At 43.2% G+C, this 24,294-nt stretch overlaps 1 protein-coding gene across 1 annotated transcript; it reads left to right on the top strand.

Moving 5' to 3' along the window:
• The first annotated feature begins 184 nt into the window (after positions 1 to 184).
• On the top strand, positions 185 to 13,681 carry LOC121833582. The gene is made up of 3 exons (XM_042286994.1): positions 185 to 539; positions 7,867 to 8,291; positions 12,335 to 13,681. Exons 1-3 carry the CDS (start codon positions 185 to 187, stop codon positions 13,679 to 13,681), a joined length of 2,127 nt encoding a protein of 708 aa, XP_042142928.1.
• Positions 13,682 to 24,294: the final 10,613 nt, after the last annotated feature.

Here is a 24,294-nt window from a genome sequence, read left to right as displayed (position 1 = left end):
ACGGCCAAGTCCCGTTGCGGCCGGCGGTCATCCGGCGGCGCGGGCGAGGTGATGACCTACGGCACACCCCGACGGGAATCGATGGAGCGGCACGGGGCCACCGACCGACGTCTTCGAGTCCGAGAGGAATCAGCGAAGCCCGCCGCATCGCAGCTGCGGAGGATTTGACGTCTGCGATGGCACGATGCTCCTCCGTCTGCTCCTGGTCGCCGTAGGTGTACTCCTGGAAGCCCACGTCGCTGCGCTGGCTTCGTCGAGGGAAGTGGAGGTGTCGCGTCATCACGGCGGCGACCTATTCAGAGACTGCAGGGGTTGCGGGCCGGACGCTGCGGAAGCCCTGGGTGGGGACTCGTGTCGGTGCCAGTGCGCGCCGTCGCACCATACCTACCGGGAGGACATCAGGACCTGTGTGAGGGACCTGGGGGAGTGTCGCCTAGGGGCCTTTGTGCGTCCCGGCGCGGCGATGGAGCAGATTCCCGTGGTGTTTCTGCCGTTGGCAGGCCAGATCGTCCATCCCGGAGCTCACCTGAGCCTCACAGGTGAGAAACAACTGTTCTCAAGACTCGCCAGGAGTTGTCCTTACCTTTGAGGCTGCTGGGCTTGAAGAACATTCCTTGCCACGCCAATCTGTTTGTTTCATCACTTTCACAATTTTGATACTAAAGCCTAAGTGAAAAAAGCGGGGGAAAATCGGAGGTCTAGAGAAAAGGTCCTAAATAGACACAGCGCTTTTTTTTTGTTTTTTTTTCTCACTCCAACTGTGCTAAACCACCTATCCTTACTGCGCGCTTTGTTGTTGTTACTGGGGTTAACAAACCGGATAAAAGACTCAATCACAGAGTTACGTGTTGTCACGTTAGATAACGTAACGAAACTTAATTCGAGATACGGCCCGAAGTTAATGGTGGATTCGCGTCTTACACATGAAATAGCAATCAATTCAAGAAGCATGGCACATGGTATATAAACTGCGAATGCACCGTTAGTTCACAGTTGTGTCTTAACGTAGAAGTCGGGGCCACACTGCTTATACATCGTACAAATTCGAACGCCTGCATACAGATTCGAACGCGAGTCAGCACGAGATCCGTACTCCAAATACCGCATGGCAATGAGTTCAAAGATGAACTTGGCACGCGCCGTTCAAACCACGATTATTGCGGTGACGCGTGTTTGCAGCAGTTACGCTAAGTCACAGTTACCACACAGTACTCGCGGACAGCGTTCTGTGGCTATGCAGTCAACGACACAAGGCAACGATATATGAGCGCACATGCAGTTGCACATGACCCCGGGCTTAAAGGGGCACTCCAGCGATTTCTTCATGGCCCCGGATTGGAATAGAACATTTACTTAAACACACCAATAAACATTGCTGAAATAGTATCCCAAATATTATGTCGAAATATATTTGTTTTTCTCGCGAATTTATGAAATTTACAATTTTGGTCCTCATCGTGCTTTTCAAACTGAAAGTCTCTACTGGCAAGAACGAAACATTGACGCCAGAGGAACGCAGGGGTTCATCTTTAGACTTTATAATTCGTTCCCTGATACCAAACAGTTTCAGGGTGTCAAATGAATCTTTAGAAGCTGGCTGCTGTACCCGCGCAATAGCGCGGAACAAGTGCTTGGCATAGTCTACTTTTGACTGCTTGCTCGGTTGAAAAGCCTGTCTGCCACAGATGTCACGGCACTGAAAAGAGCGGGTATATTCGAATCTTGGTTTTTGGATCATTTTCATTTGCCGATTTCACAATAACTATTATGAATTTCGCGATCCTAAATAGCCTACCGGAAATGGTGGACGCCGGGGATTCAAAAAGTATAGTTATTGGGGGTTGCTGAAAACTAGCCGGAGAACTGCTTGAACTCTAACTTCGTCAGTCGAAGTGAGACGGGATTGTGTCGGTATGCGTTCGTAGCAGAAAAAAAGTGCTGAAACGACGTCGTTTTGAGGACGACCATGATTAATATTCACCATGGCAACGAACGTAGTTCGAAGATTGGGTGGGTTACTTTGTTTGCGATCGAGAAAGTGTAGAATCCAAACGAACACGCGCCTTTTCAACACCTTGATTTTTGTTCGCGCGTACCGCTTTCATTGGCTTCCACGCAAAGTGCAATGGACAGTTAGCCCGATCCGATTGTCGACGCTTTCTTTTCAGTTGCTGTGAACGGAATAAACGTTGGCTTGGTTCAGACGGCTCCATTGGTTACGTTCGTTTAGTGTTTGAAGTAGCGTTATTTTTCACTTATGTACAAACAAACCCGTAAAAGTTCTAAGCGACTAACGGGTAAAATAATTTATTCAATAATTTGCAGCACCATTTATAGAATCGACTTACTTGTCACTTGATATATTTATATTTTTTTTTTTGTGTTTACAACAAAATAATTTGCATTTTTTAAACTGAGCCAGAAAAAAAAAATAATATTATTTTCTTCTTTACGGCATTATTTGAAACTCCTTCAACGGGAAAGGACACGTAGAAAATCATGTTTTTTGAATGTATATCAAATGTTTCAGATATAGTTGATATAAATCGCCTTTACTTAATTTAAATCAGATAAATTTGATTGAAATCACTGTAGAATTAGGTGATATTTTTATCATCAGATACATTTTTAAGCCTTAAAAATGAATTAATCCATAAATGTGTCACACCACTGAAAATAATTAGGAATAATTCCTTATTTGAAATTTAAACTTTTAAGGTGTTTAAATAACAACTTGTGGTAATGTATACACAACCATACAAAATTTGCTTGATTTTTACAGTTTAGCTTATTTAGTTCTTCGCGCGTACTCATTTGTTCGCAATAGTACCTTTATTTGTGTTCTGTTTTCTTTCATATACCAATTTGTTTGTGAAAGAACATTTCGTCATTGACGAACAAACGGAAGATATAAATAGAGCTCGCTGTTTTTTGCTCAGACGAACGCTACTTTTAGTTCGTGTTCAACCTGCCGTATATCTTCATTGCTCGTTGATTTTATGGTTTCAATACAACACAAGTGCACATAGAGAGCATGACACGATAGACAAACGTTCAATAAAATATTATATATCTTGGAGATCATATTTTCCGGGAAAAATTAACGATGCAAATGTTGGCTTCCGGTTCAGGCAGTTGAGTCGATTGCATTCAGCGCGTCTCACGTCATTCACGGACTCACTTGGACCGCTGACTGCATCATGCAACCTCGCAAGCAATACAATCAGAAGCTTGCTGAAGCAATCATCAGATGTAAATCCATTCTAGTTATCGGAAGATTTGTCATTGTGCCATTTTTCTTTTTTGCTAAAAGACGTGGATTTTATGCTGGCCGCAGTCCTGCGCTGGCTAATTTCTCACGTAAAACAGAGATATCAGACACCCATTAGAATTGACAAACATCGCGGTGTGTAAGCAAACAGAAACCACAATAACAAGAACGATACTTCTCTGTCTGGTTGCCACAGGGAATATTGTTTCTGGTTGCTCTGTCGTAGCTGTCTCAACCGACGCATCTGACTGAACTAGTCAGAGCGTAAAAAGGCTGAGTTCAAGGGCAGTTCAGTCGACGTCAAACTGGATCGCCAACGGTTATTAAGATATGAAGAGATTGAATCGAATTTTTATGGAGGTAGGAGTTATTAGGGCATTTTTCAATACACGGAACTACGTGTTTTATCTTGAATATTACAGCTTTATTAATGGGTTCTTTATAATAGGCGCCTCCGGGAAGCAGCACGTACACGTACGGATGGCCATTCGGATATTCCTTGATTAATGATTGTCCTCGATTCGCTTGAAATGTAAATCCCTTGTTATGGGCGCCCCATTAAGGACAATAAACATTTCGGTTGTGCGCGCTTTTCAATGTTCATTATTCTTCTTTATGAACGTTTGTCAGCGGATCTTTTATTGATCATGAAATACACGCATCTTGGCGTATGCTCAAAACGCCGAATTGTTTTTAATACGGAAGTCTGCCTAGCTTCAATAAAATAGATGAGTGGAGCGGGTGAGGAAAATTGATGGCCTTGCCGTCTGCACAGGGGCTGGAAAAATGTCTCAGCTATGGTTTCCTCTAAGACGCTTAACATTTCATGCATGTTTATTGCAAAACGTCATGTGGTTGTACTTAATGCGCAATAATTGCTGGACTCTGGATGCCTGCCAAATAATAAATGATTGCTGGGAATATGCCACACAAGCACTATGTACAGTGCTCCCAAACTTATCGCCTCCAGCACGAAATCGTCCGGTTTTGGCACTTTTTTTATTTATTCACCGAACGAGCTACTTGGTGCAGTTTGGCTTCCCAATCACAGCCCAGCCTGGGGAAGATATTGCAAATGCTGCAGTGACCAATTTAGTTTTCAGTAGCCAGTAATAGATTAATATTATCTGTGACCAAGCAACGGCGTTCAGATTAATGGGCGCTGTCGATGGGTATGTTAAGGAAATACCAAAAGAAGAATGTGACGAGGGGTGTGTGAGTTGTGAACAAAAGGTGGTTCTCAAAAGGCTTCACCATAACAGGTGCATGTGCTGCGCCGTTCGGAACCTAGCCCATTACTAAGGAAAGAGCAGCTAAAACTTGCTGGCCTACCTAGAGGAAAACAATGTTAGGGTTATATTTTTGCATCACTCGCAAAACTGGCATAGGGAAGGACGCCAAATTCTTAAAATGGTGTAAATGGCTTTTGAGATTCTCTACTAATAAAGGGATAACTAACTCTACTTGGCAGGAAGTTACTGAACCCCTTTATTATACGTTTCGGGCCTACTGATTATATAATGTTACGAACCGCAAGCCATTGGATTAAGTGCAAAATGTGTCTAGCGTTTAAGGCAATGGGCGCCAATTTTCTTTGTGAACCCTGAACTAACCCTTCCCGGCTTTCTTCATCATTAAGATATTTTCATTACCTACGTTTCCGTTGTTCAGTTTCAAAGGAGGACCAATAAATGCGGGGGGAAATAAAGGGGCCTTTTTTACCTTTGACTCTATTTTATTCTTCTATACAGTTCTAAAGTTCAATCGTTTATTTTCACCATATAAGTCTCCTTGGCAAAAACAAAAGTAAAACACACTGAAAATCTATGGCATAAAAACAAAAACAAAAATGCCAGGAAGCACCAGTATATAATACAATGAACATTTGTAGGATCGTTCTGCACTGCCAGCACTTCCAAGGCTCTGCCAAAACCTTAAAATATATTAAGTGGAAGAAAATGTATACTGACTCCAAGATTATCAACTTCACGAATCTACATAGTGGAAGAAAAATGAGTACATAGCATGAGATTTGTCATTTATGAATAGTTGACGTAATCCTGCACGCGGAGTATATTATGATTGACCGGAAGCATATATAGTTTGCTCTAAAACACTGGATCATTTATGCTGTTGATTGTTTAAAATAATTAGTTCGATGCAACAGCATCAGCCATATTTCAAACACATTTGCGTCGCAGACATACAGTCAATAATCTCTTCACCGGTTCAGAAGGCTTCTTTCAAAACTTACGGCGTTTTGCGTCTGAAATGTGTTATTAGTATAGAAGATGAAATTCATGAAGGTATTGTACGATATGTTAAAATAAACTACATTGCTAAAATTAATTTTTTTTTTTTTTTTTTTTACGGTGTGCAGATATGGCATGCCATTTACGTGACGCATATTTGTGCTTCTCTCTAAGGAAGGGAGTTTGTTAATGCTTCGTTTAGAAAACATACTTCCCACATTAAATTGAGGTAGTTTAAGTAATGATATATTATTTTTCGCGTCAGCATTAGAACACTCGTTTTGACTAAAAACGGCGGTGTCTTTCGTTTGTCTATTGTCGCGTGCGACGATTCCATTGTTGTTCCGAAGTGCTGACGTGAGTACGCGTAAGCCCTTCCCTCTTTCCCAGACGCTAATAAACTGACAGGCACCGCCGGGTTTTCGTCAAAACGAGCCCTTTCATTTTCGTCAAGGTCATGCGCAGAGCTGCATCGCAGCCAGAGAAGAGGCGACGCCGCACAACAGACCCTAGGGCAAAAAGCCGTAGTGCTGAATGAGATGGCTTAATCAGAGAAGGCCAACACTGGCCACAAATTGATTGGAAAAGAGTGCTGCGTCAGCACTTGGCTTCGAGTCAAGTTTGAGCCAAACGTTGATGCAATCGTCGTGTCCAATCTCTGCCTTCTCTGATGACGCCATCTGTTATCTACGAGGTGTTGCGCCGCGAAGCGATGGAATGCGGGAGTGCTCAGCTGCCGCTGTGCCGTCGCCGGTTGTTCTTCGCTCTGCGTTTCCGTAGAAGCGGTGCGTGGGTTGTGATGTATTTGTGTAGTTATAACAATGAATGTGGCTCACTCCACGAGTGATATGGATGTGTTTTTTTTCCACGAGTGATATGATGACCGTATACAAGGGCGTCGACGTACTCTGACAGGCAGAGTAGAAAAAGGAGGGTGGAATTAATTAAAGGAAAATCCTCTGTTGGATTTTTGGGGAATTCATTAGCGTGAATCTTGGGAAACAACACAGGCGTCCCCCTCGGGAAACGCTGATACTGACTCTGTAACAAGGCCAAAAAGACGCCGGAAAAAATGTAGGAAGCAAAAGATAAAGTCAAAAGAAAAAGTGAAGGGGTCAGAATTAGGGGTTCCCAAAAGGAAACGTGTGAGGCGTTTTCATGGGTCATGCTAACGCATTCTCGAAGAAGCCACCGATGAATCCTCCTGTATTTTATATGTTAACCTGACTAATTTCAGCTCTCTTCGTCGTAGTTTTATGTACGTTATTTACGTGTTGTTGTCCACTCCCCTTTGTCATGTATTTAGGCCATGAGGCAGGCACTTAGCCAGGGGGGCCCATGGGGCCTGCCCCCCCCCCCCCCCCCCCTGAAATCTTCCATTTTGCTGGGGCCTCCTCCCCCCTCCCCCTCATACAGCATTTTGTCATAGGCGTCACCACCCCCCCCCCCCCCCCCAAACAAAATCCTGGCTACGTGCCTGCCAAGAGGAAATAAATAAATACAATGTTTTTAGCGCTTATCACTTCGACGAAAGGGGTCGAGTCACGGAGCTCTGGACCCATGTACAAAATGTAATCATACGCAGAAGAGAGATGTACGCATGCTTACAACTTGTTCCGCAGCCCTGAAGATGGCTGCGGCCGAAAGGCAACTATTGAAATATATTACACCAAAGCCACTAAATAGGTCGCACCTCAGAGCAATGGCTCTCCAGCCATCTTCGTGCTTAAAATAATAGTTGCTAGTTATTCCGAACCTTCTTTAAAATTGCAGTAATCACCCTTCCATCCTCCAGACACGTTAGAACGATTAGCGACAAAACAGAAACGATATTAGAGAGTTTTAGCAAATCGTTTTCTCGCCCCGTTAACGATACTTGCTCAAACTCTATATACTGACTGAGTTCATGACACCGTACTTCAAGCCCATGGAGTCGCATTTTGCAAATTGTAACAATCGCCAATAGACATTTCGCAATAATTCCAAAATCCGTGAGGGGAGTCTCCTTCCTTGTCCATGCGCGCCCCCCACGTGACACTGAAGAGAGTGGGAGGGTAACCGAGTTGCTCGCCCGCCCTCGTCCGCTCGCCGTTGCTATCAACCTCGCCTCTGTTGTCTGCTAAAGCCGGTCCTTGCATTCCCGGCACTCCTTTTGGCGTCACGTACGGCGCTGCACGCTTTGCAAAAAGCTCTGCTCTGCTGCTTTGCTGTACGCTCTGCGGCACTACAGCAAAACAATAGAAGAGGCTGCAAGATAGTCGAAAACTAGAGTGTCGGTACTCCAAAGTGCCACTCATTCGAGGACTCTCGACTTTACCTATTCCTTCTAATGCCTCTCAACAGGTGCGGCGTCCGTGCAGCCTCTCTGGTGCCGCGTGAACCGAACCCAGTACCTGAGCTCGGACGGCTGGATCCAGGCATCCACAGAGAGGATTCCGCTCTTCGCCTTGTACCAGGACAGCAATCGCACGTTCCTCCAGTGGCTGGGCGACGAACGACGACGAAGAGAACTCCAGCACAAGCTTTTGCTTTTGAGGATTCGATGTGCAGACGCGCAGGGTGCTGTGTTCGAACCCTGTGTCGCGTTCAGGGCAGGATGGGCTCCCGGGGTAACCTCTATAGAACGCAAAACCACGGACTTCACGATCGTGGGGTTGTGTCTGGGGATTCTGGGACTGGTATACGTGTTAGCGGTTCTGGTCTACCTCAAAGTTCGGCAGGGAAGGCTCAAGCCGGGGTTCACAAGTTATCTCCGGGACGATTCGGATGTGAGTACATACTAAGGGATCTAATGTCGCGAAAAGGGCGGGCCTAATGTGTGCTCCTTCTGTAAATCACGGAGACGGTGCACTTAAAAAAAAAAAAATACTGTGAGTTTACTTTCCTGCAGAAAACAAAGGCAGCCAATCGCAGTGCGCAGCAAATGTCTCCCAATGGATGAAGAAGTTCAGAATACGATTAGAGAAAAAAAATACCATGTGCTCAGGGACAATGTGTATGACGTTCACTTTCTCATTGTCTTTGCACACGTCGCATTTTTCTCCTATATATTCTGACGTTCGTGAAATATGACGGCAATCCTCTATTGTTCACCGGGATTGGCTACCTCCGTGTTCTCTGAAAAAGTGAATTCACGGTCATTTTCTAGAGTGTTCATGCCTTGGGACATGTCGCCCTTGAAAGCTATCACTGATAGAATTGGATGCGTCTAACGTTTCCCCATATTACTTGGGAAAGTCAATCGCTACAGTCTACTGAGGGAACTGCAGGGTGAAGGACGAGAATGGATATATGTTTACGCTTCAAAATACATGCCGGCGCAGTGTGACATTGAGTGTGACGAAACTACGTGCAACCTCCCGCTCTGTGTCAGGGCGCAAATTGCCTTTTAGGTGTGCACGTATTTGCGGCCTCGTCGTTCGTCAAGCGTTCTTCCTATTGGCGACGTGAGCGATCGAAAGCTTAGCTGTGGGCGGCCCACCACAATTGGCCGAATACTGACTATGACGTCAGCAAAGGATGTCTCATCGACGGAAATAAGAGGAAAGTACGAACTTCAATTTTGACGGTGTTGGCAGTGCTGATTTGAGAGCGCTATGATTTCAGGCTCCCACCATGCCCATTACAAACGCCATTGAACTTGCTGTTCACAAGTTAATGATGTCACGAAAGGTAACCGAACGAGGGTACCACCAAAACATCTCGCCACTAATTAGCGGCGAGATGTTTGGGCGGTGCCCTCCTATGGTTACCTCTCGTGACGTCATTACCCTGTGGACAACAAGTTCGATAGTGTTTTAGTTAGCAGGATGTAAGCTGGAAATCATTGCGCATTAGATCAATACTGCCAACACCGTCGAAATCGAAGTTTTTACATTACTCTTATTTCCGTCGATGAGGAATCCTTTGCTGACGTCAAAGTCAGCATCCGGCCGATAGTGGAGGGCCGACCACCGCGACGCTTTCGATACGTCACGTCGCTAACAGACTGCAGCGCTCTTTCGAGCATCTTGCAAAGAGATGAACGCGCCGGAGTCCTTAGAGTGGAGTCAATGACACCCTATGAAACGCAGGGTGCTGCTTATTTCGCTTCCCACTCCTTTGGTTCGTGATTGGCTCGTCAAAGGTATCGGGTAATGCGGCGCTTTCATTGGCTGCAGAGTGTGAACAGATACTCGGGTCTCGGCGCGCCCTGCGTTTCTTAAAGATTTCCAGTGACTACAGTGCGCTGTGCTCTGCTGAATGCCGAGAAATTATGGCAGGCACAGTTTGCTATGAAACACGTGTAGCTTCAATCTTTGCGATTCAATAAAAAAAAGCACTAACTAATTACAATAACTTAATGTTTTCGCTTTGTCTCGCTTATGTTATTTGACCGGAATTATCATCTGGTCTGCTCCTCATTCTCTTCTTTTATTTTCATTTAAGTGCGACTCGAATTAGAGAACGTGCGGAGGTTTCTCTGGAGTGTATGTGATTCAATTGAACCCTAACAAATCCTTAAAAAAAAACAAGAAAAAAAAAAAAAAAAAAACGTTAAGCAACCGGTAGTCGCCGTTTCTTGGCCACGAAGTCTGTGACTGGATCGGAGTCCTGGCCAGCACTAACGAATCAGCTTAACAAAATTACAGTCAGTGTGCAGGTGAGCTGGTGGATGTTTACCGTAATGATTTTAACCCAAGACTAAAACAAACCAATAAAACCCTTTTTTTCCACAATTGAAGAAAACGTGACCGGGAGAGACAACGTCTCCAGATACTTCGTGTGTGCCTGTTTCTTCCACGTTAAAAACAAACATTCCTCCTTCAGCTTTGGTCCAGGGTTAAAATCGTCTTGGTAGACTGACGCAGACCTTTTTTACTTAATTTTTTTTTAAACGAGCGAAGCCGAGTTCCCTTTGAACGCTGACGCAGCTGTCGCGTCCAATACATGTTCAGTCTTACGTGCCCAAATAATGGCTGACTCGAATAATCGAAGCAGTGTACTGCTAGGTGGCGACCCCAACCTTTGAAAATTGTTTATTGATATTAAATCGCATCAACAAGAAAAACGATCACAAGGTCCGTCCCGCGCGGAGGCAATTCCTGTGTTCTTTAGTTTTGGGAAACCGTGGGGAATTACAGCCGCGCATTCTCGCTCCTTGATTTAGTCTGATCAATGATTTCATTTAGTTGGTGTTACTTACAGAAGACACAAAGTCGGTACGCAAAGTTGCATTTCCCCGATATTTTTTTTTTTTTTTTTTAAGATTTGATTTTTAACGTTATTTGTGCTTCTTTTCTAGAGTGTCTGGGTTTCGTTGTTTCGTTACCTGCAGTCTCGGCGGTTTTGTCATGTTCATGAATAACTTAAAGGTTATCTGATGTAGTCTAACTGCAACATAACACGCAGTGTTAATGTCCATAAACCTTTAGGGCTTTAGGAATACCAACGGAGTAGAACGGGAATACACTGCGATTACAGCATTCCACTTATTTTTATATAGAACGATCCGTTATTTTTTGGATCAACCTTTTTTTATTGGATTGTATAAACGCTGGAATAAAATATTTCACTTTTCTTTTAGTCGGCTACGGTGCATATTACAGGAAAGGAAGATATTCTGGACAGTAAATTACTGCTTTAAAGATGTGTTCAATTATCACTCCAATCGAAAGCCTGTCATTTCTAGCTCCTGGTGTGCGAAGGACGACACGATAACTCCTCTCCGGTTGAACGTCATTGCGCACAGAAACTATTAGCTGAGCGCAGTTTAATAAAAAATAACCATAAGCAGAACCCTACTTTTTATGGATTCCTTTGTGTATCTTAGTCCTGGGGAGTAAAATTATCAAGCTTAAATTTTTGTATCAGTTAAAGGTACAGGCATATCTAACACTCCTTATTGTTTTCGGTCATTCATATGACTCTAATGAGCGTGCCAATCATCCTGCTATGGCTGACGGCCATAGCGTCAAGGCGCTTTGAAGGCACCGCATAAATGAATCGATCTCAACGTATCGCCCTGTAATTTACTATGTAGGTAAACGAAGGTGGCGTGGTTGAGTTAAAGATATTCAAATATCAACTCCACTGAAAATAAGCTAATATTTTTATATAAAGCTTTGTTAAAAGAGAATAACTTTTTTAATTCTTTTTCCCTCACGAGTGAAAAATAACTCGATTTTCTCTAAGCCTTTCTTAGCAATATGATCTAATAGCAATGTACGTCATTGCTGCGTTTGTTCCGACACAGAAACGAGTTGAAAAAAATAGAATAAAATTTATTTATCTTTTTTTCTTTTACTATCACGGAAATAAATGCCCTAACGGAACATGGTATTTGATGGTTTGGAACAAACTTGAATTAACGTATTAAAAATTATGGTTTCCTTTATCTTATATTACGAAAAGTCACCTTTTTTCTATTTTGAGAAAACAAAATCAGATTTTCCTAACACCTTCGCAATAAATTACGTCACACCTTCTTAAAGGATTTGACTTATTCGGTCGTTTCCAAAGGCCCAGCCACCATTGCGGTCACGTTTTAAATTATTAGAGCGGAAAGACAACAGCTGGTAGTTCATGAACGACTACAATTGTAAGGGTTTAATATTATGGAAGCAACAGATTGCAGCAAATGCTTACAATTTCGTGTACGATTACTAGCTTCGGGTTGCAGCAAGGTAATACCTTGAAACACAGCGGAGCCTCAAAACAAGGGCGAAACGAGTAACTTGCGAAGCATACCTTCTAATAGGCCCCTGCAGACTCCAATTCATGTATTGTAATACTGATGATAGAGTTTCCTAATACAATGCTCCCCGCGCAGACGAGTCAAGAACAAGAGCAGACTGCCCAGCAACGACAAAGGATCCAGCAGAACCACCACGCCAGTCAGCTAACCCCTGCTCCCGAAACAAGCAAGGAACGACATACGGCTGAATGTAACTCCTTCCGGCGTGCAGCCTTGCAGCTCAGCTTGAACCCTGAGTTGCTCGAACCGGAGATGCTGGCTAGTCCACCACCACCTGCTCAAGAGTTCCTCGTCAAAATACGGGAGATGATCTCCGCCGCCAGGGCGAGGCTGCGTAACTTCCGGTTCCGGCCTACCCTCATGGACATCCCGGAGGACGACTACTTCTATTACCAGCAGCACCAGTTCCAGCACAAGAACGGTGGCATCCGGCACAACCCACTCCTCAGCGTTGAGTGCCACCGAGTCTTCGAGATCAACGAGAGCTTTAGAGACTCTGAGCTCAAGTCTACCGTAGAACCAGACTTCCCACCGCTGCCACCACAGCGACGCAAGCGGCGGTCCAGGGACGACGACGACGAGCAGGTCAGGTTCGACAGTTTCCGCAAGGATCTCTACGAGAAGCTGCAGAAGCTCAAGGAAATAAGAGACATGCAACGGCCGGACAGACGCGAGGACCCTTGTGACACTCCTCCGTACGAGAACGTTGTTCCGAGTCCTCCACCCAAAGGTCTTCCTCACGCACCTCCACCGAGACCACCTCCGAGAGTTACGTCTCCGTCGACTTCCAAGGACATCGACGAAGACATCGTGTCATCGAGTGCTGAGAACGAGTCGTTCTGTTCGCCCTGTGACTCTCTCAATTCCAGGGGACGTAAGGAGCTGTCCATTCCTCCAGACCAAACACTGCTTGAGGCCCTCGACGAGTCGATTATCTTTGACTCTCTTCAGGACTCTTCGTGCCACTTCGACACTATGGACTCCCTCCAAGAGTTACCGCAACAGCCCTTCCCGGCCATAGATATATCTTACCAGGACTGCGGGAGGACGCCTTGTCCAAGAGGCTTCGACGCCATGGAAGCGTTGCGGAAAGAAGCGAACTTCGTGCACGTGTGCTCGCGTGACCTGCCACACCATAGTGTAGAAGTGTCTTCCATAGAATCGGACAGTCTTGTTGTGTCTGCAACGCAGTCTGACGCTGAGTATGATCCGGACTACTCAGAGCCGTCGGTGCGTCAGGGACAAGGGGTAGCTGTGACCCGTGTTAGGCGTCGTTTCCGGTCACGTACGCAACGCAACGGGAAGCAGCAGCAGAACGACGTCACTATCATCGAAGTGGGTGACTCTTCCGGCGATGTTCTCAACGGAAAGGGAAACTTTGTGACTCTCATAGAGCTAGAGACTTCCGAAAGTTCGAACTAGACAGGTCGGTTACTTTATTTGGTTATTGTGTTTCATCAGTGTTCTGTTTTTGAGTTTGCAGATATTTCTAATTGACGCTGAAGGATGCAGTTAAGAGAGCGTCCTATTAATAACTGTGAACCTATTTCTGTAAATTATCAGTTCGTCTGTATCATCCGAGGTTCCTCAATACTTCGGTTTGTTTGTAATCGGTTTTGGCTAAAGAGTCGAGGCCGGTTTGTGCTTCAACGTGTGTGAAAGAGAAATATACAACCCGTTTAACAATTTCACCGCAAATACAGAATGCGGGATTATAATTTGTCAGAGTGCTTTGCGCTAAATCTGTTGTACTTTGAGATGTTCGATTACTTTATTTAACTTGTCTAAAATTTCAGCAGAGCTTATTTTAAGAAAAGATCCTTGAATGGACGGTCGAATGGAGGGGTATGTTAACATTTCACCGAATATGTATGGATGCTGACTTGTATTTTACCCGATGAGTATGTGGTTGTGTCGGCTAAATACGGCTATCGCTTTTCAATGATGTATGTTCATTTATAAAGAGTGCCATGCAAGTAACATCGACAAATGTTACATAAAGAGGAACATCTCCTGTACAGCTTCTTCACTGATTATTTTCAATGTCGCAGGTTTTTGCATTAGATAGGGATTCAGATGAACGTATCTTATTCTAAACATAAAATCCTGCAACGGCTAATAACTCAAACTTAAAGTTTCCCACAAGAAGATATAAAACAACACAATTATTTGGGGCAAAGTTGCTGAGCGTGAAACGTGACAACTACTATATGCAATGGCATGGTAAGAGTTAATAATGGCTTTGTGTACTTCTTTATGGAACTACTTCTCGAAGTTAATGCCTTTTACGAGCCAACGCGGAAAGTGGGATCCCTGCAATTTTGTATGTCTCGCATCCTCACCAAACTCCAGGTGAACATAACACTCCCCGCTTTTACCACACTCCAGCCAATCTTGACAGTTAGACGGTGCGAACAGATAGCAGCAAAGTGCAAGCACCAGGACTTTATACTTGACAACATGTGATACCATAGACTACTTTTTGTAGGGTGGCTTCATTTGAATTCGGCCAGACTTGTAAGCGGTGGTCCATGTATTTTTTAAAACAAATGCGTGATACATCAAGTCCTGGAAGGAACGAAACAGCGGCTTAAAAATGTTAGAGCTCAAACGTTTCATAGAGGGAAGTTTGAATGCGCCACTCGGCAGAATGCGTCAAAACCTCGATTTTTTTCTCTAATTATGGTGTTGTCTACAAATTTCTAATATATTTCACACTGCTAATATTTTTTTTTTTTTTCAAAGCGATTACGGGTTTCTTTTCTTTTTTTACAAAATAACCGACTTTTTTGCTTTTATATTTATATTTTTTTTATATATAAAATCGCTACTTGCTAATCCGAGCAATTTCGCCTCAATTTCAGATTGTTGTAGAAGCAGAACCGTAACGAACCAGGATATGAAACAATTATTAGTGTATAGCTTTTATTATAAGCCACCTATGAAATGATAAACCACTCAGAAATCGCTCATATTTTTTTGAAATGGTCGAATGGTCGAAAAACGTGAAACCACCCAGTAGTATATAGAGTAATGGATGTATTAATATAGCGAAGGCTATTTATTGTTCTAGTCATCTGCAAGTATAGTAACTCCATGAGCACGTCCATCAGGGTACAAAAGGAGCATACTATACTCCGTTTCGTGATAACTTGGCGAAGTCTGGAGGCTGCGATCCTCGCGACCCAATAAGAGCGTCGGAGCGAAGCAAATGACAACACTCCATGGTCGATACCACGGAGGCCTCGTTACCGCTTTGGTAACAGCGCCTTCCGCGACAAAACGTTTTCCTAGGCTTCTTTTTTTTAACGGCAATTGAACTATCTAGTTCATCTGCCGTTTTATATATCTAGTTCAATAGCTCCATCAAGAATGTATAAACTAATAAAAAATAAATTATAAACATATTTTTTTTTCTTTTCAATTATCTTTAACCCTGAAAAGTAGTGCCACATCTCATTTTGTTTTATAAACAGCATTACGTTTAAACGATGTTGCAACGATCGCAGCCGTGTAATCGACCGCTTCCACTCAAAACACCGCCCAGAAACCAGGTAAACCGATTCGCAGGTAAATGGAGCGCATGGTTGTCTCATAAACTGTTCTCGAAGAACTCGCTATAGTGGGCGGTAATGCTGCGTCGGTGTACGTTCATCGGAAGTTGGATTTTTCTTCGCAACAGACTACCCTTGGCCTGCAGACGAAAGCTCGTACCTCCGGACCTCGCATTCGGCGAATTGTCACAAACGCTCCTCATGACGTGTTGTCATGCGCCTCGCCCCAACGCTCTTACTGTGTCGCGGGGGCTGCAGCCTCAACAGTTCGCCAAGTTATCGTGAAACGGATTACATTCGATGGCGCTGGTCAATGCGACCGGAACACGGGCCATAAGTGTTCATTAAGTGCTAGGAGACGCCTGCAGAGCTCAAATGCAGACGAAGGGTCCAAAGAAGAGTAGAAAAGGCATGTCGCTGGAGCCGCCAAGCCGAAAAAGATTACGACTTCCAGCACTCACTACAGCTTCCGGCTTCGCGGTTTCGTGAAAAGAAAGAACCTTATCCAACCCCCCTATCAAGTATCACATCATTCCTTCCCCATTAGAAGAGCGACCGGAGCAGTCCGCAAATGAGCCGTGACCATCGTCCGTCGAACACTGACGAAGAGACTGTCGTCTTTTGCCTAACCTAATTGCACCGAGTCGTCAGACACGATAAGCCCAGCGTCCTGACCTGAGGCTACATAATTTGCTATTCTGTCTACATTTATGCTCCGGCTCCGCTGTCGTTGGTGACGTCTTCCCGTTAATCCGACTAGATTGTAATTGACATTGGCGCAACCTGTCCTGCTTATGTGGAAGAAGTCAAGATGGTCGATACTCGTCGCGTGGAAAAAACCAAAACAAAAAAACAGCGCCATTAATTCTTCTGCAAGAAATTGATCTGCGCCGGAGCTAGAGAATAAAGGCGACTCGGGAAAACTATGTGTGATGTTAAGAAGAACTCATTGACATGGGTGAGCAGACAAAATAGAAACCACTTTTATATATAAAAATTACAATTGGCTCGAAGGTTTTAGTGGAGCTGCAATAGAGAACACTTTTTTTGGTTGTTGTTTTTTCTAAAAGACTTGTTGTAAAGGGAGTTAACGACATCATTTGAAAAGTCCCACCTGCTATCTTAAGGCAATTTTGGCTTTACCACCGCGAATATGTGCGAGTGCGAAAAAGAAGAAATATGCCGTATATTAAACGATAATCCAACCGGATATAACATATATTTATTAAAAAAAAAGTGTAAATATCTCAATCGACGAGATTGGTCGAATTAATATAAAACCATGGTTTTATATTAATTCGTCCAATCTCGTTGATTGAGATATTTACACTTTTTTCTTACTGTATATACTACTGGTTGCAACCAGTAGTATATACAGTAATGGCTATATTAGTATGCTGATGGTTATTGCTATAGTGATGGCAAATACAGTACAAATACAAATACAAATACAGCATTGGCTCGCATTGGCGCGAGCAAATGTGACAGTAACACGGGCCATAAGAAATCATTGAAGGCTACATGAGGCCTGCAGGGTTCAAATGCGGACGAAGATTCCGCAGGAAAGTAGAAAAAAAACATGTCTCAGGAGTCGCCAAGCCGAAAAAGATGGCGGCTTCCGGCACACACTAAAGCTTCTGGTCGGTTGCGTCAGAAGGAAGAACATTATTCAGCTTTTATCAAATATAAGTAGACTCCTTCCCCATCGCAAGAGCGGCCGGACCAATCCGTAAATGAACCATGATCATCGTCCGTCGAACACTGACGAAGAGACTGTCGTCTTTTGCCTAACCTAGTTGCACTGAGTCGTCGGGCACGATGAGCCCAGCGTTCTTACTTGAGTAGATGGAATAGTTCCAGCTACTTAAATTGTTATCTTGTCTAGATATATTCCCCTGCTCCGCTGTCTTTGGTGACGTCTTCCCATACCAATTGTAGTTGACCCTGGCACAACCGGCTAAATAGAGGCGAGTTCCATATATCGAGAATACAAATGGCTCGAAGGTTTTCTAAAGCTGCAAACGAGAACGCGTTTTTTTTTTAGAACATTTGTTGTTTCGGAGATTTCACGACATCATTTGAAAAGTGCAGCTTACTAATATAGTATCTTTCGACAATTATGGATTTGTCACCGCGAATACCTACGAGTGCAACAGAGCGCAAAAAAGGTGTGTGCGTGGCCAAACAGGAGGAAGGAGAAATTTTTATGCGTGCTCGCTTCACCGCCAAAGCATACTGGACGCTAAACCCGCTAGTGCCAGTCAAGCAACGTCTATCAATGTTCACCCCAACGTTACTAGAAGAACTCATTTGGAAAACTCACGATCGAAACCCGAACCGCTTGCGCCCACTGAGACCGAACTAAATACGATAACAGCGCCGCCCTTTAGCGGCGAATCAAAACAAGAAAGCTGCATTATATAACTAATCCGAGATGCCGCTGCGGGATGGCGCCACCCAAGCGCCACCGGCCCTTGCGCTACTCGACTGGACCGGTACGTGCAGCCGTGCCAGTTGCCGGAGTGGCCGCTGCGAGAGAAATGGCGGCGTTGCGATCGCGTCTAGCGCAGTTCTCGAATATGATCGGAGCCAATTTTCACGTTTTGGAAGCAGGCCCCTACGGCAGCTACAAGAGATGCCAAAATTACTTTAAAACACCAATAATTATTTTTTCTGGAAACATTTAAAATGTAAACAAATTAAATTATAAATTAACCGAGACCAAAAGTAATTAATTGCATGAATTTTTTTCTAAAAATAAGGAAATTACTTTGACGTTACTTTTCAATACCTTGAGGCAGCAATTCGTGCTCACCTTATTTAGAGTATATGCATCAGAACTCCGATCTTTCATATTACACCGAAAGCCCTATGCGCCTTAACGTGAGCCATACTGAATAGTCGTTCCGCTGGCGAAACCGACGCAAGCGTTAAACATGATGAATAGCTTCTTTATAGATGAGACTTGAAGGGACCATGAAATAATTTTTCAACTTCTTCCTCTTTATCTTTCTTCCTGAACTCAAAAGCGAAATGAGAAGTTACGCGATCGTGAAGTGCCTGGTCAACGGTGCGATGAATCCAAGTTTCCACCGTGCTTTTTAAGCACACCATAGAACTTGTCATTCGGAAGTGATAAAACTTTCTTCGCGGCACTCATTGGCCCCGAAAGCGAATTCAAATATTCGTCGACGGATGGATTGTTGACGAGCGCATAGGTCCAAGTAGCGGAGTTCTCGTGTCCAATGTGTGAGCTGCAAGATCTAATCCTAAGGAAAAAAATAGTTAAATATATAAAATAGTGCTGACAAGACAAGGACAAGAATTATTCAAAACAGACGCTTGTCCTGTGTATTTCTTGTCCTTGTCTTTCTTGCGCTATTTTATATTTTCAACTAAGATGAACCAACTAGCCTAACAACGTACCCCACTAAAAGAAAGAAAAATAGGTTTGCTCTTTACAGAGTGTGTCAGCAATGAAAAAGCAATTCATGCATATGCGCTCATCTAAAAGGCATTCAGATGTATGTAATCACCGTATTTGGCTCTATTTTTACCCTTCAGATAACCTTTAGACACTTTGTGGTTCCTGAAGCGCGGTTGAAGCACGTCGACATGAAGCAGCCGTCCATTTACGCCGAGGAACTCGCGGTCATGGTATTTGGAACTGAGGCCCTGACAAACTGACGTCTTACTGGCTCGGCATTGAAGGGAAAGCTTCCTAAACAGGAAGTTAAAAACTTTATAGGTGAAGAATAAATTGCCGTAAAGAAGAAATGGCAAGGGACTATTGGGATCAAACTTAACATATTTATGTCAGAGAATTGTATTTTAGAATATAGAGTGCATTTTGACTATTGCTACAGTGATTAATTTTCTCAAGTATTCGACTTTTCTTTTTTCGATTTCTTGCCGGTCGCTAAAAAAGGGGGCGTGAACCTCCTCAATTCGATATATGTCGGCTTTTTGTTCGTGCCTCCATTGCCTACATTATTGTACAGACGCAAATAAAAATGATTCATTGATTGATTGAAGGGGGACACTTACCTTAACGGGAAGACTTATGGAGGGGGCACATTTGAAAGTGAATAACTGAAACGATAATATTAGGATAATTTTTATCCTTTTTCAGAAACAAACTTCTGGTATAGCTTGCTTGCAATATATAGTAGCAATATTTATTTACATTTTTTTTTTTTTGCAAAAATTGCCAAAAATGTCTGCTCGAATGACAAGTGGCAAATGTGCGAGGCCTGTATCTCATAAAATAATTTAATCACCATCATATACCTTTCAGACAGTATCCTAGTTATATATGGATATTATTTATTAAATGAATAAAACATCTCAGGTGATACCGTAGTTGCGATATATTTAGAGAAACATGAGGAAAATATCAAACAACAAAAAATTCCGATGCAAATAAAAAACAATACACCGCCTTCGATATTTTTTTAACTGCGGTTACGCTGTCATGTTTTGGTATTAATTTCCATTAAAACTTGTTGCATTATATCATTGAGAAAGAAGCCATAACTTTTCAAAGTAGGGTAGTTTTTCAAAGCCGACGCTTAGCAGTGTCCTATACGAGAAATGACTGAGTTCCATTTTCATGAAAGTGAAACACATATTTTATATATTTTTATTCAGATGAGGCCATTGATAACTTTAATAATCGCTCGCACAGTTAAAGTGATCGAGAAGAAACTATATACAGCATTTTACTTACAGCGTACAAAGAGGCGTCATATTAGAGGCTAGTGATTCGAGAAAAGATGACGCAGTGTGAAGTTTTACTTTCCGGTATATTTCATATTTAGAAAAAAAAAACTTTACTTCTCCACACAAAAATAAAAATAGAATACTAAAATTGTTTCGGTTGCCTATGTATTTCCGAGTGCAAGCAATTTCCGGTAAGGGGTGCCACTGCGCCTACTGGAGCAGCATCCCTACTCTCGGTGTACGAATGGATCGTCGCAAGCGGAGATATTTCATTCTGCGCAAGCATAACATTTCGTGCTTCTCGTATGGTGGTCAGATAAAGATTATAGGCTATCACCAACTAAAACAATAGGTTAAATACCCCGCGAAGAAAAGTGTGATAAATAAGATGTCCCCGCATTTAAAATGAGCAGTCCTTGGGGAATCGAATTCGGCACATAGCATGGCGACCGTGTTTACGCTTTATTTCATTTACACGGGGCTCGAGTATTGGGGGATTCTGCTGTCTGCCAGTGTACCCCTTTGTGCCAGGCATTATCGCCCTTGACGCCAGCGAGTGCATGACAGCTCAGTAAACAAGCACCGTTGGCCATATTTTGTGGGTTGAAGCGAATCCCCTTATCCTTGACAGCGAACGGGGAAATACGAAAAGAGAGTGCATCGGTGTTTTGCCAGAACTAGCGAGGAGTGGCGTCTGCTACTTCCGACAACTATTGCGCCATAACCGGTATCTTCGCGATTGTTTCTAGCCGCAGAACAATATCGCTCACAAAGGGAATGTTTGAATATTTTTTTTTTGAGATATAACACAGAAATATATATGAGAGAGAGAGAGAGATGGATATAGTGGGGAAGAGAGAGGAGCATATACTGTCGCAGGACAATAAAGTAAACAAATTTCCCAGTGGCCGATGGCTGCTTGATATTTTCTCAGATCACTAGTCCGTTATATGTAACCTTTATGTACGCAGTAGTTTTTCCTCAATTTTACTTTGTGAACGATTGATATAGTTATCAATGGCCTCACCTGACTTAAAATATATAAAATAGGTCTGTTAGTTTCATGCAACTGGAACGCAGAGTCCCTCCTCGCATAGGAAGCTGCTAAGTGTACGCTTTAAAAAAGGGCCCTAATTTGGGATTATAAAATGCAACATGTTTTTCATAGAAATGAATGCCAAAGTAGAGTATGATAGGGTACCTAAATAAAAAAAAAATCGAACATGCTTACTTTTTATCCGCATCAGATTTTTTTGTGCTTTGCTTTTTTTTCGGTTTCTGTAAATATATTACGACACCCATATCACTGATGTATTAAATATATATATATATATATATATATATATATATATATATATATAAGCTATATGTAAGTAAAATACTGCCTGAAAAGTATATAATGCTCATTAAAATATTTCATGAGATATAGGCCTCCAAATTTTACCATTTGTCGTTGGAGCAGGCAAGTTTGGAATTTTTAGAAAAAGAAGTATAATCTAAAAAAATAATATAGCTAGATATTACAATCGAGATGTACCCATATTTAGTTCTTAGATAATATTATAATTTTTTCTAATTTTATCGTTTTAGTTATTAACTTTCAAACATGCCCCCCCCCCCCCCCCCCCCATCCCGGTCAGTGCCCGTTAATGCAACTGTCCACCTCTTCATGCCTTACGGCGTTTTCTGACCTTGAAAATTTTTTTCTGGTAAAAACCAAGTGCGGATTCGTTTATACCCCGCACTAGATAATGGCATATAAAAAGATCAGTTATGTAAAAATGTCAATCAGCCACTCTTTGATCGATCTTATCTGAAATCGCCCAAACAAATAATAAGCCTACTCTTGACATATATTTGTATCATGGACAAATTCCCACCGGGCAGAAGCTCACCGTTCAAAACCTCACCAGGAGAAAATTGTATGCTGGTCTTAACACGAGCGCAGGGCACTTAGGTGCACACGTGCGACACTAAAACACAACGATAAATTAAATCTCACAGGTACATGGTTTGTTGATTACAGTGGAATTTTATTTATCGATTGGTTAGAAGCAAATGCAGTCCCCTACTGCCTCCAGCAGTCTTGGGAGATCTCGGCAAACCTGGAGCCCCTCGCAAATATTTTTCAGACGGTTTCAGCACACCTTGAATCAACCAAGATTGATCTTATCTGCTCCACTCAGTTTCGGTGACCTAAATGTTTGTCCCAAATCGTTTCGTCTGTACCTGTTATGACTTACCTGACGACACCGTTGCATGAGATGACATACCAGTTCTCCTAAAAATATTTCAATGTCCATTGTCTCCGCACTTTATCCCAGTCCGTGATTTGCCCGGATAGCCCCCCCCCCCCCCCCCCCAAAAAAAAAGGGGGAGCTATTGTTTAAGTTTGCGAAAACACGGGTGAGCGTGAGCTATTGTCCGGTGAGCTTCTGTCCTATGAGCTTTGTGCAGTGAGGTTTTGTCCGGTGAGCTTTTGTCCGGTTACCATTGGACTTGTGCCTCGGTGCTCATGGGTGGTTGTTTTGCTAATGTTGAGGTATTTGTCTTTGTGTGGCATTACGTCTGTGCTACACCTCCGGTTTCCAACAATATGTCTGAGTTTTAGCATGCTTTAGTTATGCCTAGATTAAAATTCACTCTCGTGTTCCTTCTGCGTAAGTATAAATGCTCATGTATATCAGCGATCAAACTTAGCGAATTTTCAGTATTGTTTAGTTCTGCTTACAATTTTCTGAAGACAGCAGACTGTTTACCCCAGCTTTAGGCTGCTGAATCTTTCAAAACCTTTTCTGCTTGTTCAGTTGTTTTTAAAGAAATTGTTTGGTTGAGTATGGCCTCAGTTGGATTTTAAATCAGTAAACCCTGAATTCATATAAAATATATGGCAGAATCAAGATTAAAAACTGTAGTCTGCTGTCTGTTTAAAATTATTCTCTACAGCCTACGCTATCTCAGACTTTCCAAACAAATATCCTGAAGCACGGGATCTCAAACAGGGTTCCTAGATTTAGGGTTCTCTGAGCAACTGAACTTCCTCTATCGTTCCTACACCCAGTGCAAACCACTTCATACATGTGCAGTATTGTTTACGAGGCCTCTAGGCTTCTGAGCTGCTCAATTGCAACAATGCCAAGAGTTGAAGGGGCCCCTCGGCTAACAATAACAAGAAATTTGTGTTCGCTAATATCAGAAAATTTGAGAGTCCCTGTCGCAAGGAATGTTATGTTTGTAGGCTTCTAAAGGGGTCATAAAATAGTCTTCAGACGTCGGCCAAATAAGTGCGGCAGTAGCTCTCCGTGACATGTACAGTGAAGATCACATAAAAATTTTTGCCAAGGGCACTATTTTTTATTTACAAAGAACAACTAAAATGACACCAGCGCCAAGTGCCTTTAGATGCCGAGCCAAAGTGCAATGGGTCAGTGACATCTGGCAAATAGACTCAAGTTCGGGGGATCTCTCAGATTTCACCGACCCATTGCACTTTGGCTCGGCATCTTGAGGCTCTTGGCACTGTTGTGCCTGGTGACACTATTCGGACAACTCGGGTACCGTCTGCGTCGCCGGACTTTCCCGATGCGCTCAACGCTGGAGACTACACAAAGACTCCTCCCATTCATCGGTCCTGCCGTCTTCCTTCAGCCCCTCGACGTTATGGCTCCACCCGCCCTGTTTTGTCGGCTTTGGCGAAACACCGCCCTCTTCCCTTTCAAAATTTTCGCTTCTATCAGCTGCGAACCCCTAACGCCCTCC

This window comes from Ixodes scapularis, unplaced genomic scaffold (genome assembly GCF_016920785.2).
Source record: "Ixodes scapularis isolate PalLabHiFi unplaced genomic scaffold, ASM1692078v2 PGA_scaffold8__174_contigs__length_109621045, whole genome shotgun sequence".
NCBI classification, from domain to species: Eukaryota; Metazoa; Arthropoda; class Arachnida; order Ixodida; family Ixodidae; genus Ixodes; species Ixodes scapularis.
This window is presented reverse-complemented; position numbering and strand designations above follow the sequence as displayed.